Genomic DNA, 16,338 nt, shown 5'->3' with positions numbered 1-16,338 from the left:
TGCACTGGATGTTGTAGAGACAGCATCTGTTTATCTTTTCTTAGATTCAGTTTGTCATCTGTCTAATAGTGCATGATGCTGTCGTGGGTATTTTTAAACGTTTCCTCAACAGTCTCATAGTCGTGATCAGAGTCAGAGGTCCTTCTTGCTGTTGAAGAAAAAAGGAAAATAAGAGCTTAAAGACTCTTAACTTCAATAATGTTCATGCTGCTTCATTCTGGACCATTGTTGTCCCAAACACAGAACATCATTAATAAAGGATAAAGATCATTTAAACAGAAAACATCTCGAGGCCGTATAAACAGAATACATATCTGGGTTCCACTGCTCTGCTTTTTAATTGTTTTTCATGCCCTACAAACACTTTTGAGAATTGTGCAGTCTTGCTGCTTTACCGATGAACCGATTTAAAAAAAAGCACTCAAACTTTAGTAATCATTTAACACGCATGCCAGTTTTAAAGCGGTGGACCAAGCAGAGCAAACATCTTGATCAAGTATTTAAAATGAATTTGTGTCAATTGTCTAAGACATGCAGAATGCTATAGCCATGTGTTAAAGGTGCAGTGTGTAATTTTTAGAAAGATCTCTCGACAGTAATGCAAAATAATATACAAAACTATATTATCAGGGGTGTATAAAGACCTTTTTATAATGAACCATTATGTTTTTATTACCTTAGAATGAGACGTTTTAATCTACATACACAAGGGTCCCCTTACGTGGAAGTCGCCATTTTGTGCCACCATGTTTCTGCAGAAGCCCTTAACAAAGTTTTTTACTTGGTTGTCTTCGACGATGAAATGTTTTTGCGGTGGCGGCTACCATAGCTTGTCTATGCGTTTTAAAAGTGGGGGGTGAGCAACCTCGCCACTAGATGCCGCTAAAATTTACACACTGCACCTTTAATAAAAGAAAATTCAAAAGCTGCTTGACATTCGAATATAGGCCAATATGAAAACCTGACCAACCTGAGTTTGCCATTATAGGTCCTCTCACATATGTGTTGGGCTGAGTGATGCTCTCTGATATTGATACGCTTTTTCTTGGCAAAATTGGAGGTGGTTCCATTGAATTCTAGGCAATAAGAGGAAAAGAAAGACATTTTAAATCTAAGTAGGGAACATCAGAAAAAGCTTAAACCATAACTAACAGCAGTTAGAGATTGGGTGGCTATTCGTGTCAGTCCCTCTGGACAACATCCTGAACATGTTTTCGGGTGCGTTCTGCGGAAGTCACGTTGGTCGACCACGTACGTCATCAAGGTTTAATATTTCCGGGTTCAATTTCAGAAAAGCAAAAATTACATTTCAATGTATGAATGAAACTACAATGACGGTATGTCTTAAAATAAATAAATCTTAATTTTTTAATGTATTTTAACTGAAATGTGAGAACCTCAATGACGTATGAGGTCGAGCAACGCGACTTGAACCGTAAACATGTTCGGGACGTGTCCGGCGGAACTGGCACGAATGGCCACCCTTGTAAGAGATATTTACTAAGTGCTGCTTGTAATTTTTTTATCTTATAGTAATTCAGATAGTATGCTTTTCCAAACCAATATTATTATCTTTCTTCCACTGAACAAAAAGTGACAACCTCCAAAAAAAGAAAAACATTGAACTTTTACAGATTCTGCCAAACTTCTTCTTTTGTGTTCCGTGAAAGAAATAACATTTTTAACAACATGAGAATGTGCAAGCAGTGACAAAAAAGTTTTATTCTGGGGTGAACAATTATTTAAAATACATTTGAGCTTTATAAAATTATTAACTTGCTTTGTAACCACCAAGTTAATAAGTATATGGACAACATTAATCATTGCATTACTCTTTTGGAAAGTGTTTGTAATAAAGGGAGATTAAATGTGACTTCTTGATCAAAATGCAATAACTGGAAAAAAGGGATGTTCGTCATCATTGTAAAACCTAGTAACCTTTTAAAGTTTTATTGAATTTTGTGCAAGAGTGAAAGAAGTTTATTCTTACATCATCATCATCATCAGGAAGAGGTGGAGCAGGGGGCCGTCTTACTTTAGCTTTACCCAGAGAAAGATTTTCGAGTTGTTCTGTAACTTTGCTGCCTTTTTTTGGTAGTCCTGGTTTAGATTTAGACTTTTTCGGCACAGAAGCAGTTGATGGTTTCCTTTTCGGTGGACGGGGAGGCGGTTCCTCAACTTTGTCTGTAGCTTTGTGATATTCATGATAGAAATTCTCTGTAACCTCAGTGACCGTCTCTACATACAGTTTAGGAGTCCCATTATCGGGCCAAGGTAGAGGCTCAGAAGTGAAACAGAGTGACATTTGTAACCAGCGTACGGGCAATTCGAAGCACCGATCTGGTTTATTGGGTAGGCCGATCAACACTACGGTCTCTATGAAAGTCTCTTCAAGTTTAAGTGACGTCAACCCTACCAGGGGATCAGGTTCAAGCTCTTTATCTCGAGTTACAACTTTAATATCGAGAGGCAAAGACTTGTTAATTAAATCTTTTAAATTGTACTTCTTGTTGTCTGTAAGCTTTTCCATAAAGTGGCCTGCCATGAACAGGGGCAGAGAGAGTTCTTCACTATCCTCTTCCTCATCTTCATCATCCTCGTCGTCCACCTCAGTAGTCCGTTTGCAAATTAGATTCTGTATACTCTGAGTCCCTGGAGAATGAACTGTCCTGTCCAGAACCTCGAGCTGCTCACCGACACTAAGGGCAGGTATGCCTTCTTCCTCTACTGCTTCACAATGCCGTGTCACGCTGACCTTCAAGCCTGGACACTGACAGGAGGCCATGTATAGCTCATACACTGATACAAATTCCCTAGCCTTCCTCCTCATTCGTCCACTGTATCCCTGTGATATTAGAAAGTACTTTTTTTCCTTCCTCCCCTTCGGGGTTGAGGCTAATACCATTTGTGTGTGGCCCAACCCATGTAGCACTAGGTGGTTGCCTTTATAAAGTTCTTGGATCCAGTTGCACTTAAAAAATGTATTACCCCCTGGGCCTTCCAGGATCTCTGCCATGGTAGGAAAAGATTCCTGTGGTTGACTTGCAACTTCAGCTATTGATAGCGGTGTTACGAACACTAAATCCTCAAACTGTTCTGTCACATCCTGGACATCCACTTCTAATGTGGAGGGAAACTTGACTATGTCCTTCCTCACTGAAAGCAAAAAGAATTCATTACTAAATATTTATATCAAGCATTAAGCTTATGGGGTGAATATTACAGAAATAAAGACACTTTCATGTTTTTAATATAAATATGGATGCTTTATGCAAATGTATGTTTATTATTAGTGAAAGAGTCAGCAAAGTTAATTTTGTTAAAAAATCCAGTTAAAGATTTTTCGAGATTAGTAAACAAAATCACTGCATCCATATCTTAAAATCACTGTTAAACCTAACAGATTTGGCACACCCAAAGTCAAAAACAATATCATTATGAGGCAGTTTCCTGGACAGGGATTAGACTAGTCCTAGACTAAAATGAATGTAAAAGCTGTCCAAACTGAAAACACCTTGCACTGACATATCTTAAAACACATCAGTGCACTTTGTTTTGCCTCAAAATGCACACAAGTAATGTTTTAAGTAAGGCATGTTTGTTAAAACAAGCTATATTTCCTAATTAAACTGAGGCCTAGTCCTTGTTTAAGATAAACCATGTCCGGGAAACCACTCCTATATGTTAAACTTTTATTGTTTGATTGACATTGAGACACAAACAGTTTTAAAACAGTTTTACTGTCAATATAATGTTTACATCAGATATTTTTCTCCAACCGTTCCCCAATTATGTAATATACATTGGCAAGAAAAAGTATGTGAACCTTTTGGAATTTCATAGTTTTCTGAATAAATTTGCCATAAAATGTGATTTGATCTTCATTAAAGTCAAGGTTATTGATAAACATAATGAGTCTCATTTACAAAACTGTGCATAGGACCAAAAATATTAAGACAAAGCAATGTTCCCTTTATAAATCACAGATCACCTGCAAGTGTGTGTACATGAATCATCCTCAGATCCCACCCTGCAAGCCCATTCTCCTGTCAAGTTTGTTTTTTATAGATCACAATCTTTGCGTGGTAACTGGCACGCTTTATAAATGAGACCCAATGTGTCTAAAAATAATAACACAAAATAATACTGATCTTTCATGTCTTTATTAAGGCCTAGTCCACACAGACACGGGCATTTTTATAACCAGAGGTTTTCCTCCTGCGGTTTAAAAAAATCCCCTCCACACATGCTCAGTTTAAAATAAATCTCCGCCTACATGAACACGTAAAAACACGTGATCACGCGTTGCCAATAGCATGCCACACCAGCAGGCGGTGATATAACTCCAATTGTAAAGCCACCCAATCAGAAGCCTAAGAAAAGTGACGTCGAAAGGTTTTACTGTCTACACGACAACACCGCAACCGGTGTTTCTTAAAATACTCACCCTGGCAGGGGTTTTCAAAAATGTTCAGTTTCAGTAACGTGATACTGCAATTCCGTGTGGACGAACGGCCGAACGCGTAAAAAAAGTCACGGTTATAAAAATACCTGTGTCTGTGTGGACAAGGCCTCAGATAAACCAAAAAACCCCATAGTGCTTGTGAAAAAGTATGTGAACCCTTAAGATAATGACCTCAAAAAAGCTAATTGGAGTCAGGTTTTAGGTTAGCAGGTTTAGGTCTTGTTGAAATAATATGTTTGGAGGTGAGGACTTCAGGTTCTTCACAGTTTTAAAAGGGTATAAAAATACCAATTAACAGCTAAACAAAACTATAAAAAAATTTGAGGAACTGCCAGCAATAACTTATCTCCTTATCTCTTGAGTATAGTACTCTAAGAGATATATTATAACTTATATATTATAACTTGGGGCGATGTTGTGGATTGCTTTGAAAAGCATCAATAGAATTTTTTATTAATACTGTTCTGGACTGAACTCCAGTGGAGTATGGATAAAACAGGAGTTATATGATCCCCTTTTTTGTGCCTGTTTCGTCAAAAACCCGTCTGCCGCATTCTGTACTAATTGCAAACAAGATCTTTTGTTTACTGATCCCAACATAAAGAGAGTTGCAACAGTCCAGGTTTGAGGCAGTAAAGCCGCCTTTCCACTGCACACGACATACGGAAACGACAGTCGGAGTTCTCCCCCTAGTGGCAGTCGTAATGAAGTTTCAGTTTAATCGTATATGGGAGGGAAGCTCATTCCAGCGCAAGAGGCTTCATTCTAATATTTTTACCATGGTGGAATAAATAAATGAATGCAAATGAATGAAACAATAAACAGCTATGCATATATGACAAAGATTGCCAATATTTTTTTGAGAGAACATATAAAGACAATATTAAAATAATTACATACACAAATTAAATTAATAATGTATTTATTATCAGTAATCAATAGTGTTTTTTTTAAGGATTCAAGTGTAACTAATAAAGTTAAACCAAAAGGATTAATCATTTTCACCTCACACACAGTTTTTGATTGAAAAACTTCCGGTCGGCATATCGCATGCGGTTTAGTCGCACAAGTTCAAATTTTTTAACGCATCCAACCGTCAAAACGGATCCGATATTTACGCATCCGCAGATGGTCGGCTGATCCGCTTTGCGACTCTCCATAGGAAATGAATGACTTCCGGCTTATCGGCCGTCGTTTGTCGTGTGCAGTGGAAAGGCGGCTTTAATGCATGGACTACAATCTGTCTTTAGTCTTTAGTACTCAGCATGGGTTTCAGCCTGGAGATCAATCTAAAACGTTTTACTACTGACTTTATCTGATTGTCAAAGCTAAGAGAAGAGTCAATGATAACACCCAGATTTCTTACGGTATTTTTATAGTTATTTCAAAAGGGGCAATAGCACTGGGCATTGTCTACTTAAGTTGTGATCGTCCAATAAAAAGAAATAATGAAAAAAAAGAAAATAATGATCTCAGATTTTTTCATCAGAGTATCAACAGCATACATATGAAATGAGATGTCATAATGATGGCAAATAGAACCAAGAGGGCTCATGTACAAAGAGAATAAAATGGGGCCAAAATGGAACCCTGGAAAAGACCATATTTGAATGCAGACAGCGAAGAAGAGGTATTTGCAAAGTTGACAAAGAATGTTCTACTATGGAGATATGAGTTAAACTGATTGAAAGCAGTACCCTTGATACCTACATTGTCCTCCAAGCTTTTTGAAAGGATTAAATGCTCTACTGTGTCAAATGCGGCACTGAAATCCAACATAGGCAAGGCCTGCTTTTTTGAGTAAAGGCGAGACCACTGTTTGCATAAGACAGGGTGGCACAACTCCATTACGCAAAGAGCTGTTTACAATAGATAGAAAGCTAGGGCCCAAAAATTCAAAAAGATCTTTTAGAAAGTGAGGAGGAATACAATCTAAAGGAGTGTATGATAGTTTTATATGTCTAATAATATTCTGCAGAACTGGAGACTACAGCTACTTTGACTGATAAAAACCCCTCAAACTTTTGGAGTTTGCTCTGCACAAGAAAAATTATGCTTTTGTGAGCCATGCCTCAACAAAAAGACCTTTAGGAGGAGCTATGATCAAGAATTGTTGCTTTGCTGATAAGGGTTACAAACGCTTTGGGACTGTTGCTACTCTACAAACAAGTGAACACCCAGACTCATCAATGATGTAAAGAAACAACCCTGAATGACAGCCAATGATTTTAAGGTATAATTGGAACTTGCTAACATCTCGGTTCATGAGTCTACAATACGTAAAACACTAAACATGCAGGGTATCCATGGCAGGAGAACACAAAGGAAGCCACTGCTTATTAAAAAGAAAATTGCTGCACACCTGAAGTTTGCAAAAAAGCACATTGATATTGGCAAAATGTTTTGTGGACTGTTGAAACTAAGATTGAGCTATAGAAACACACAGTGCTACAAGGGTATGGCATATCATTATGAAAACATCACCCCAACTGTAAAGTATGGTGGAGAAAACTTCTTGATTTGGGTCTGCTTTGCTGAATCAGGGCCTTGCAATCATTGAGGGGAAGATGAATTCCCAACTATATCAGACAATTCTTCAGGATGTCTGTACGTCAGCGGAAACTGTTTAAAAGGTGATGCCACAAGACGACGACCCAAAACACCAGAGCAAGTCCACAACAGAATGGCTTCAAAAAAATCTAAATCTCCACCTTTTGAGTGCCCAAGTCAAAACCCAGACATCAAGCCAATAGAGATGCTATGGATTGACTTGAAGAGGGCCATACACATGAGACATCCAAAAAATATGACAGAGCTAAATCACATCTGCCAGGAAGAATGGGCTAAATTTCCTCCTCAAAGATGTGCAGGTCTGATCCACAGCTACAGTTAGCGCCTGGTTAAGCTTATTGCTGCCAAGAGGGGTCAACCAGTAATTCATTTTAAGGGTTCACTTACTTTTTCCACTTGAATGTTGAATGAGGTGTGATGAATGTGGTGAATGTATATGCTGTATGGTTTTTGTTCCATGTGACTTGTACTGTAATATTTATTTTAATAATTCAACACCTGCAAGTATAAATATACATATGCATGTACTGTGCAAAAGTCTTAGGCTACGATGCCACCATTAGATAAGTTCTTTTTGCAATGGTATAGTGATTATATATAATTGTTTCTCAGTCTCCATTAGAATGCAACCAGAAAATACAGGAAATTAGTATGTTAAAAACCATATAAGCTGAAGTGTCAAGTATTTAGGATTAACTTCTCTTCTACTTGAGCAATAGCAGGAAATTGCATGATCTCTTAAACCTTAATATTAACCCTCTGGGGTCCTTGGGTGATTTTGCATTCTTAAGCAGTTTTGACCAGCACTGAAATTTGTGCTTTTCCAGTTGCTTAAAAACATAATAATGGCAAAAGTCCCATAACACTGTGTTCAGCACAAACTGGGCTACAATATACCATTGTATTTTTGATGTTACATTATGTCACTGTTAAAAGTCCTCACTAAATACTGACTAATGCCTAAAGAATACATATGAAGAGTTTTGTTGCAAAACGAGATTTATCCGTTTTTAACATTTTTGTCAAAACATGTTTATTATTATGTTATCATGATATTATTTTGTTTTATCGTGCTACTTAGCTGTATTTTTTAAGTTATGAAGGTTTAAATCAAAACAAACCAACGCAGTTGAATTGATATTAAATGGAATGCACAACCAAAAAACAATATTTCTGAAAAATAAAAAAAACGGGAGTTATCTCGTTTTGCAACTAAACTCTTCATTTAGTTCTGAAAATTGTTTTGTTTGCAATTTTGTGTACATATTTCCTCTATGTTATGTTTGTATATTAATAAAAAGAGTGAAAATAAATATGGATGTACATTAAAACTTTGCTTAAACAACAGAGCTGGTGGTGGTGGCAAAATTTATTATTCGGACAGGATTAGTTTTACACAGGGAGGTAGGGTAAAGCCATTTTTATCAATGATTTTAGTCCTGTTCAAATGCTCAATGTCAGTAAAGATTGGCGACTTTTAACTTCTGTAAAAAGGTCAGGAGAAATTATCTCAGGAAATACTAATCCAGTGCGAAAAGACCTGCTGTAAATATACACGTAAATTTAATAATGTCCTGTTATTTTGCAAGGTTTCTTTCAAATATAAAAGCCCTTAAAGCAGGGGTGTCCAAAGTCTGTCTTGGGGGGCCTGTGTCCTGCAGAGTTTAGATAAAACTTCCCTCAACACACCTGCCTCAAGTATCTAGTCTGCCTAGTAAGACCTTGATTAGCTGGATCAGGTGTGTTTGATTAGGGTTGGAATAAAACTCAGCAGAGACACCGGCCCTCTAGGAGCAGGACTGGACACCCCTGCCTTAAAGAAGCATTTAGATGCATTCTAGGCAGAAAAACAAGTCAGTTCCTGAATACCACGAAACAGACTCTAAAAAAAAATTCAAATTCACTTCTCAGAGGCACGGAACTGTTTCTGAAACTGACGTTCTCCCCAAGCTGAAATTAAACACGTGTTTCACGTTTTCCTCGTCTGTGTCATGTTGTTTGCACATGTGATATCAGGAAGCAAGGTGTACGTGACGACGAGAAGTGACGTGCTATGTAATCGAGTTACACGTCCCACTTATGAATGTTTTTAATGAGATTTCTAATCCTGTGCGAATTGACCATCAATATAACAGACGTCCTGTGGAAAAATTATGCCATCTATCCCTATAATACTAAACCGTCCAAATAGTGCTTAAGACTTTTGCACAGTAATGTATAACACCAGTCAGGTGACATTATACACTTGGACCTACTTTCCAAATTTGGATAAATGGAAAGAATGGAACGGAGTATATTGAACTATATTATTATCTATTGGGAGTAACAGAGTAGAACACAAAAGTAGTACTTACTGTGCATAATGGCTTTAATTTCGTAAACTGGGCTGAATATAATTGGGCCTCCGATAGTTTTGACATTTGTGCTCCTGAAGCGTCTGGTTTTTAGCCTGGCTGATGTCATGATTTCCTGTAAAGAGTACCCACGGTCACACTCGCACTCATAAAACTCCCCTTTAAGAGATAGAGGAAGGAGTATCTCTGCGGAGACCATGTTCTGCCCAGTCAGCTGACACCGGGCTTGTCTCGTTCCATCTTCAGCAACCTCTATCAATAAGAGCGTCAACGGTTCTTCTGCGGGTACGGTGAAATTTTCTACATTTAGCTTATTTCTACTTTTAAAGCTGAACGAGCCACACGCGTCCACGCCGATAGGGCACAAACCCACAATTTCCTCTATTGTATTGTATGGTAGGTCCTCTGCGATGAGTGTGAACTGACCTTGTGAGAAACACAAAGATAAAGAGCATACTTGTTCAAATCTATCACACTAGTGTTAGGCTACACTTTGAGTGCAAAGCAAAGAAAAAATATCACAAAAAATGATATAAAATATATAAAAATATCATATGAAAGATTTCCATTGAATCAAAGATGCTCTGCAAATATATTTTTTAACAATAACAACCTTTCATCTTAGAGCTGGTTGGTTTGGTTTGTGACTTACTACTTAATATAAATATGTAGCAAATAATAACACAAAACAAGAGCTTATCTATGCTATTGCATTATCTTATACAGCTCTGGTGTGAATGGTAACTTTTTCAGCCTTTGTTATTTGAAAGTTTGCTGTGGTTAAGAACCACTGGTGTATAATATTTTACTTGTCAAACAACAGTATATTTCTTTAGTTTAGGGACTTACCTGAGTATTCAGCAGACAATTCAAATGAATTTCCGGTTGCAATCTCTTCACAAAATACAGACAAGGCATTTAGACCAATGACCTTCACCAGGTCTCCAGTTGATAAACACACTTCACTCCCTGAGAGCTCATACACTGACCCTGAAAAAGATAATACATCAACATGCTCAATATTGGCAAAGTCAGCTGGGTCAATTTTTGTTCACCATTTTATAAAACTTATGATCGCTGTACCTAATGATTCTGTTTGTCATGGCTCAGAACCCTTAGCAACGTAAACATATCCTTAAAACATATCCTGTTGCTATTAACAGTCTATCAGGGACTATTTTTTCAGCGGAAGGATCTGTGGTCTCTCAAACATCCTCATTGTAAAACCTTACATAGGTTTTCCTCTCACAATAGGGATGGATGTGTGCACATTACTGTATTGTAGAAATGTTGTAACTTTTAACGTAACATCTGCACAGAATGTAATAAGTATTTAATTATTTATGTAATAAAAGGCTCATAATTTTCCCAAAACGTAATAAAATCTTGAGCTCATAATGTTTTTTTTATTCATAATGTAATAATAATTTTTCACATAATGTAGTAAGTTATTTTATGTGAACACACTGTAGTAACTTGTAATGTAATAACAGTTCATTAAGTATTACCAGCACATAATGTATAAGAGAAACATTGTTTACAATATAATAGTTACCTTAATAAATCTGAGCACAAAATGTAATAGTTTATTACATTAATTTTAGATTTTTGTTTTACTGTTCATATGTAATACTAGTGTTAATGAAAATGAGCTATTATGCTAAATAAAAAGTTGGCTTATTGTTATGGCAAGACAGGCAAAAGCAAGGTACGGATCCACGTGCAGATTTTAGTACTTTATTATAAATCCAAAAGGGTTTAAAACAAGGAACAGGAACAGAAGGCAGGCACAGAGAACACAGGAGTAACACTAACATCGACTGACAACCAGATACTGAACAGACAGGATATTTAAACATGATAACAGCCAATAACAAAACAGAGACAATGAGTAACTATGACAACAGACAAGAGGCAGTGGGTGAGTCAATGAGTCCATGGTAACAAACAAGGGGGCGGAGCTACAGATGAACAGGATGGAAAGCGGGCAGACTTAAACACAGGGCAGACACAGACAGGACTCATGACACTTATTAGGCTACATTGTGAACGCAAACATTTTCATAAAAGTGATGATGCTTGATTATCATTTTCAGTTGCCATGATTTGAAATAGATAAATTTTAATTTGTATGCACTTAATAAAAAACTTTTTCTGTACCACAGTTATGCAACTATTATTTGCTAATTATTCTGGATATATCCGGATGTCATAAAAACATATTTCTAAATAACTTTCAAGCTCAAGACATTATTGGCCAAATCTTGCCGAGATAAATTTTACTTCACAGTTTTTTTTTACACTTTGTCATGGTCCTTTCAGCCCTGTAGGTGTTTTTAACTAGTTGTCAGTGTCTTGTGTGGCATGATGTTCAGATTCTGACACTATTGGGTTTTGTCCTTGCGTCAGGGCCGTTAGAATCATCCTAATGCTGTCCTCTTTATGGTTTATATTGGTTAGGACTATGGACTCTCTACCACTCTCTAGTTCTCTACCACTTCTGGGTCGTCATTGCATGTGGCTGAAATCCTGACTCCTATGCTGAATGTATTATATTCATATTTTGTCAAACTGTGGCGTTTGGATCCTGACCATCTAGTGTTAGTCCCTCATTCTTCACTTTAAAAATGTCTGGGTTATTTTTAATCAATGTTGGGTAAATATTGGAAAGAACTCACCGCTGGGTTGTTTTAATCCAACTGCTAGGTTATTATAACCCATGGTTGCATGACAACAACCATACATTGGGTAATTTTTAACCCAGCATGGGGTAATTTTTAACCCAGCAAGTATAAAACAAAACTCAATTTTTAGAGTGTTGGTTTCAGGACCTAAACTTGATCTGATTTTTATTTGGGGTAGTACCTGGCCTTGGTTTAATTTCTGCGTGCCATGTATGTCTAGTGAAGACTGGTATCTTAAAAACCGCTTGATAAGATTAAAATAAAACAACATACTTCTGAGAAGCACATCAACTCATCATAAATAAAATTGCGGAAGTAAAAAGTTTTTTAGGTTCCTCCAGCTACTGCATACATGCAAAGACTGGCAAGTACTTCATAACCATCAGTACAGAGTCCTTACCTTCCTGATTAATCTTTTCATTGGAAGGTGGGACTTCCAACCCTACAGCAACCATACCACGTATTGCAATTTTCCCATTTGTAGTTATAAACGCCTTCAGCAGCAACAACATAAACAGGTGCAATTCTAGGATTTTCATGATAAAAAATAATAAATGAATAAAATAAAAATTGCTTGAATACTGTGTAAGGTTAGGCCTATATAACAACAGAGGCAGAGCTAGAAATAAATGGGGTGGCCAGGGGGTACCCTAGGCTACTTTACAGGGCCCATAGTCCATGAAAGAAAACAATGTGCAACCTGTATCAATAAATCAATGAATCTCATGATTGCTGATTACTTTATGTTACCCCACATTAGATAAATATCCCTATAAGCTACTGCACTGACTGCATGCATGCATTAAGTGCACAGGTGTTAACATAATGTAAGGCTCATGCTGAATTTTAAACCTTTTTTTTTTGCATCTGATTTACTGTCTGTTAATGAAACTAAATATTTCATGTTAACGGCAGTAACTTTCTAAAAGTTAACTTTACACTAGGAATTTTTGGCAAAAAAATAATTTAGCCTATTTTAAATAAATATGGAGTTAGCCAGTCATATCGGTGAGTGATTTCTCTTCTCCTTGTCTTATTTAGTTAACTTTAATGACAGAGACTTCAACAGGTAGGCCTATAAGACCGAATGCAATAAAATGTTTAAGATAATCAATTGTTTTTTATGATACTAACTAAGACAGCTATTTTGAGCCATGTTTGTGTGTATTTGTCCGTAAACCAAAAAGACACGAACATGAACTCATTTAGCTCTGCACACTTGCGCTAATGTTGGGTAGGAAGCGCCGTGCCGTGCACATGATGCACAGGCACACAGTTAATCTCATCATCATGCAGTAAAAGGATTACTTGAAGAATAAAAACATGGCATTGAGTTTTGTTGTAAAACAGTTCAGAGAGTAAAAGAAAGCCAGATCTATATACAAGCATAGACTTTATTCAGTCATAAGAAAGACAAAAACTATGCACCCTCTTCCAGCATACGATGAAATCATGTAAAATTGGCAACCTATGTTAAAAATTTCTGTATGTTTGTTTTTAACAATGTGCTGCACTGAAAGTAAACACACTCTTAGAACGAATGTGTTAAAAAGAACACATTAGTGTTGATTCTGGGACGACACACTAAATGCGATGTCCCAGAATCCACCCATCTCGGTGTTATTATTGAAACAACACAAAATCAACACAAAATGACACATAATGTCTTAAAATTACACATAATGTGTTAAAAGCTCAACGCACAAAGATGTGTCTAAATTGAACACATCCTTTCTAAGAGTGCACGTCAATTAACAGGAAATTAATTATTGGTGTGAGTGAAAGTAGCGCATTAAATTGGGAAAACCCATTTAAAAATGGCCCAATGATGGCCGTGAACATAAACGTTGTCCAAACATAACTTGCGTTAGACTTCGCAATAAAGTCAATATCAACAGAGTCCTTCTAGAGTCAGGGCTCAATATAAAGGACTGCCTAATGGCCTGGGGCCAGCAAGAGAGATGCTTGGGCCAGTAAACAGCATTGTCACTCCCACTGGCCCGTGCTTCGCCCTCACTTACTAAAATATATTTTCTGCCTGTGGCCATTTGTCTGTTTATATTCACATGCAGTGTTACCATCGAAACACATTTTATGCGTTGCTAACGTTAACTTCTCAGCAAATGTCATGAGGTTTCTCCAGCCTTATTAGTTGTTGCGGACATTGTTTGCGTGTGTTGCGTGTTATGTCAGCTGGTATAGAAAAGAAACGTTAAGATGGCGGTACCGCCGGTGCCTTTAATTTTGAGGCCAAATAGAAACGTAATTATGTAACATCTTGAAAGCAGATATTTACTTGAGTAAAACATAACAAAAGAAAAGATGCAATGTTTTCCACAGTTTGTCGTCAGATTCCAGGTAAAGCATACAAGTCGTGAGCCTTTTTCGTTGAAACAAGCAACTACCGTAAACAAAACCTCGAGGTGACAGCATATAGCATGCATGGTCTAAAAGGGCTGCCGATAACCCTTCATCTGGTCCACTGATCTTAATGACAAGACGTAATGAAGAGAATTTTAAGCGCATCGAGAGACATATCAACACAGCATATTAATATCACAGTTTTATAAATATTGGTTTATTATCGTCCCTACAAGATTTCTTTAATATGAGTTCTCTATTTCTAAGTTATTTCTAATATACCTGAACTACTGACCTTGATGAGAATATTGTGACATTTGTAAATTAAAGGTTAGGCTACATTTAAAATTGCCAATTGTCTTAACAAATTTAGAATAAAATGTAAAAAATGTATGTAATTATATTTGACTTTTCTATTATTATTTTAAATATGTGACACTAAAATCTTTTTTGGTGGGGCCAGTGAAAATATTGGCAGGCCAAGTGAAAACCTCAACCACTGGACCGACCGGGCCAGTATAAAAAATGATTTGCGTTGAGCCCTGAGAGAAGATTACTTTTAATAACAAGCAAAATAAAAAATAAGTAAATTACTAAGTTGAAATCACGCAGTTCAAACTGCAGTAACAACATGCGTCAGATGAAGCCATCTATATAACTGTGGAATCTTGTGCATATCTATTATCTTTTTCTGAGCTGCTATTTAATAAATTGATATATTTGAAAGCTGAGAGTTTGTTTAATCAAAATAAATAACACAAAACGGTCAGACCCTAACCCCCCCCCCCCTTTAAATGTGTTACCTTTGTAGGTAGTTTAAGAGTTTAATTTAAAAAAAAATTCAAAAATGGGTAAAACTTTATTTTACTGTTTCACATGTAACTACTATAGTAATAACACTAAATTATGCGTAATAACATGCAACTAAACCAAACCCTTTTAGTTTTGAGATAATAATTATATGAATAATGTAATACTTATGTACAGTTATTAGGCTACATTACGTGCAGTTATTACATTACGTGCAATAATTAAATTATGTGCATTTATTATATTATGTGCAGTTTTTTCCAAGTCGGAACAACACAATATTGTATGATATAGGTCAGAGGAACTTGGTTTAACATGCATAATTAGGATATATTGGACACCACACTGCTAAAAAAAAAACAATAGACACCATCACAGAAATTCTATTGGTTTTATTGGGAATTTTATTGGTTCTAATGGAATATGGCCCAAAACAGACTACAGTGTAGTGGTTTTAATGGTAAAAGCACTAGTTCCTATGGTATTTTAATGGGAACCATTAGAATTTTCTGTAATGGTTTTATTGTTTTTTTCAGCAGTGCAAACTTCAAGACAATAAAGTCAATCTTAAATTCATAGTTGAAATAGTCAATCGTGGTAAAAAAAAACTAGTTTTCTCCGGATAATATTTTTTAGAAATTACGCATCTAGCAGGTTGTAGGAAACCCGTAAGTTAGGTTAGTAATACAGTACTCTTACAATAAACTTTTGATCACTTATTCCTGTTCTTATTTCAGCCACAAAAAAATGTGACCATTATAATTAAAATTACAAAAATGTTCACATTGACATTATGATAAAAGGTTAAAGTAAATCGCAGTCTTTCCTTGAAACTTTGTCAAAGTTTCGTTATTTCCTGAAAAAAGTGACATATACAACATAGAGAGAGTTAAAGCATATGACCCTACCCTGGAAATAAACCCCCGAGCAAATCTGGAGGATGCGGGGTAAAGACTGTTCATCCAAACATCTGATGAAGTCTTGCAAGCACTGGAGGTCTCCCATCTCTCCAAGCTGAAACCAGAAACATACTGAGCTGATCTCTTGTGTGCACCCACTGAAACTAAGAGAGGAAGTCACATGCACCGCCCAG

The 16,338-nt window shown here is 36.6% G+C and overlaps 1 protein-coding gene across 2 annotated transcripts; it reads right to left on the bottom strand.

Annotated features, from left to right (window-relative positions):
- Window positions 1-9: 9 nt before the first annotated feature.
- On the bottom strand, window positions 10-16,288 carry themis2 (thymocyte selection associated family member 2). 2 transcript variants are annotated; one of them, XM_065246369.2, is made up of 6 exons: window positions 16,154-16,288; window positions 10,240-10,380; window positions 9,391-9,811; window positions 1,991-3,156; window positions 971-1,076; window positions 10-148 (listed from the first exon to the last, which is right to left on the bottom strand). In XM_065246369.2, exons 2-6 carry the CDS (start codon window positions 10,306-10,308, stop codon window positions 63-65), a joined length of 1,848 nt encoding a protein of 615 aa, XP_065102441.2. In that variant the 5' UTR covers window positions 10,309-10,380; window positions 16,154-16,288; the 3' UTR covers window positions 10-62. The 2 variants fall into 2 exon arrangements, with proteins under 2 accessions (XP_065102441.2, XP_065102440.2); XM_065246368.2 differs by having other exon boundaries at window positions 9,391-9,816; window positions 16,154-16,282.
- Window positions 16,289-16,338: the final 50 nt, after the last annotated feature.

The sequence above is a fragment of the Paramisgurnus dabryanus genome, chromosome 13, assembly GCF_030506205.2.
Source record: "Paramisgurnus dabryanus chromosome 13, PD_genome_1.1, whole genome shotgun sequence".
Lineage (NCBI taxonomy): Eukaryota > Metazoa > Chordata > Actinopteri > Cypriniformes > Cobitidae > Paramisgurnus > Paramisgurnus dabryanus.
The sequence above is the reverse complement of the archived record's forward strand: the minus strand, read 5'-3'. Positions and strand labels throughout refer to the sequence as shown.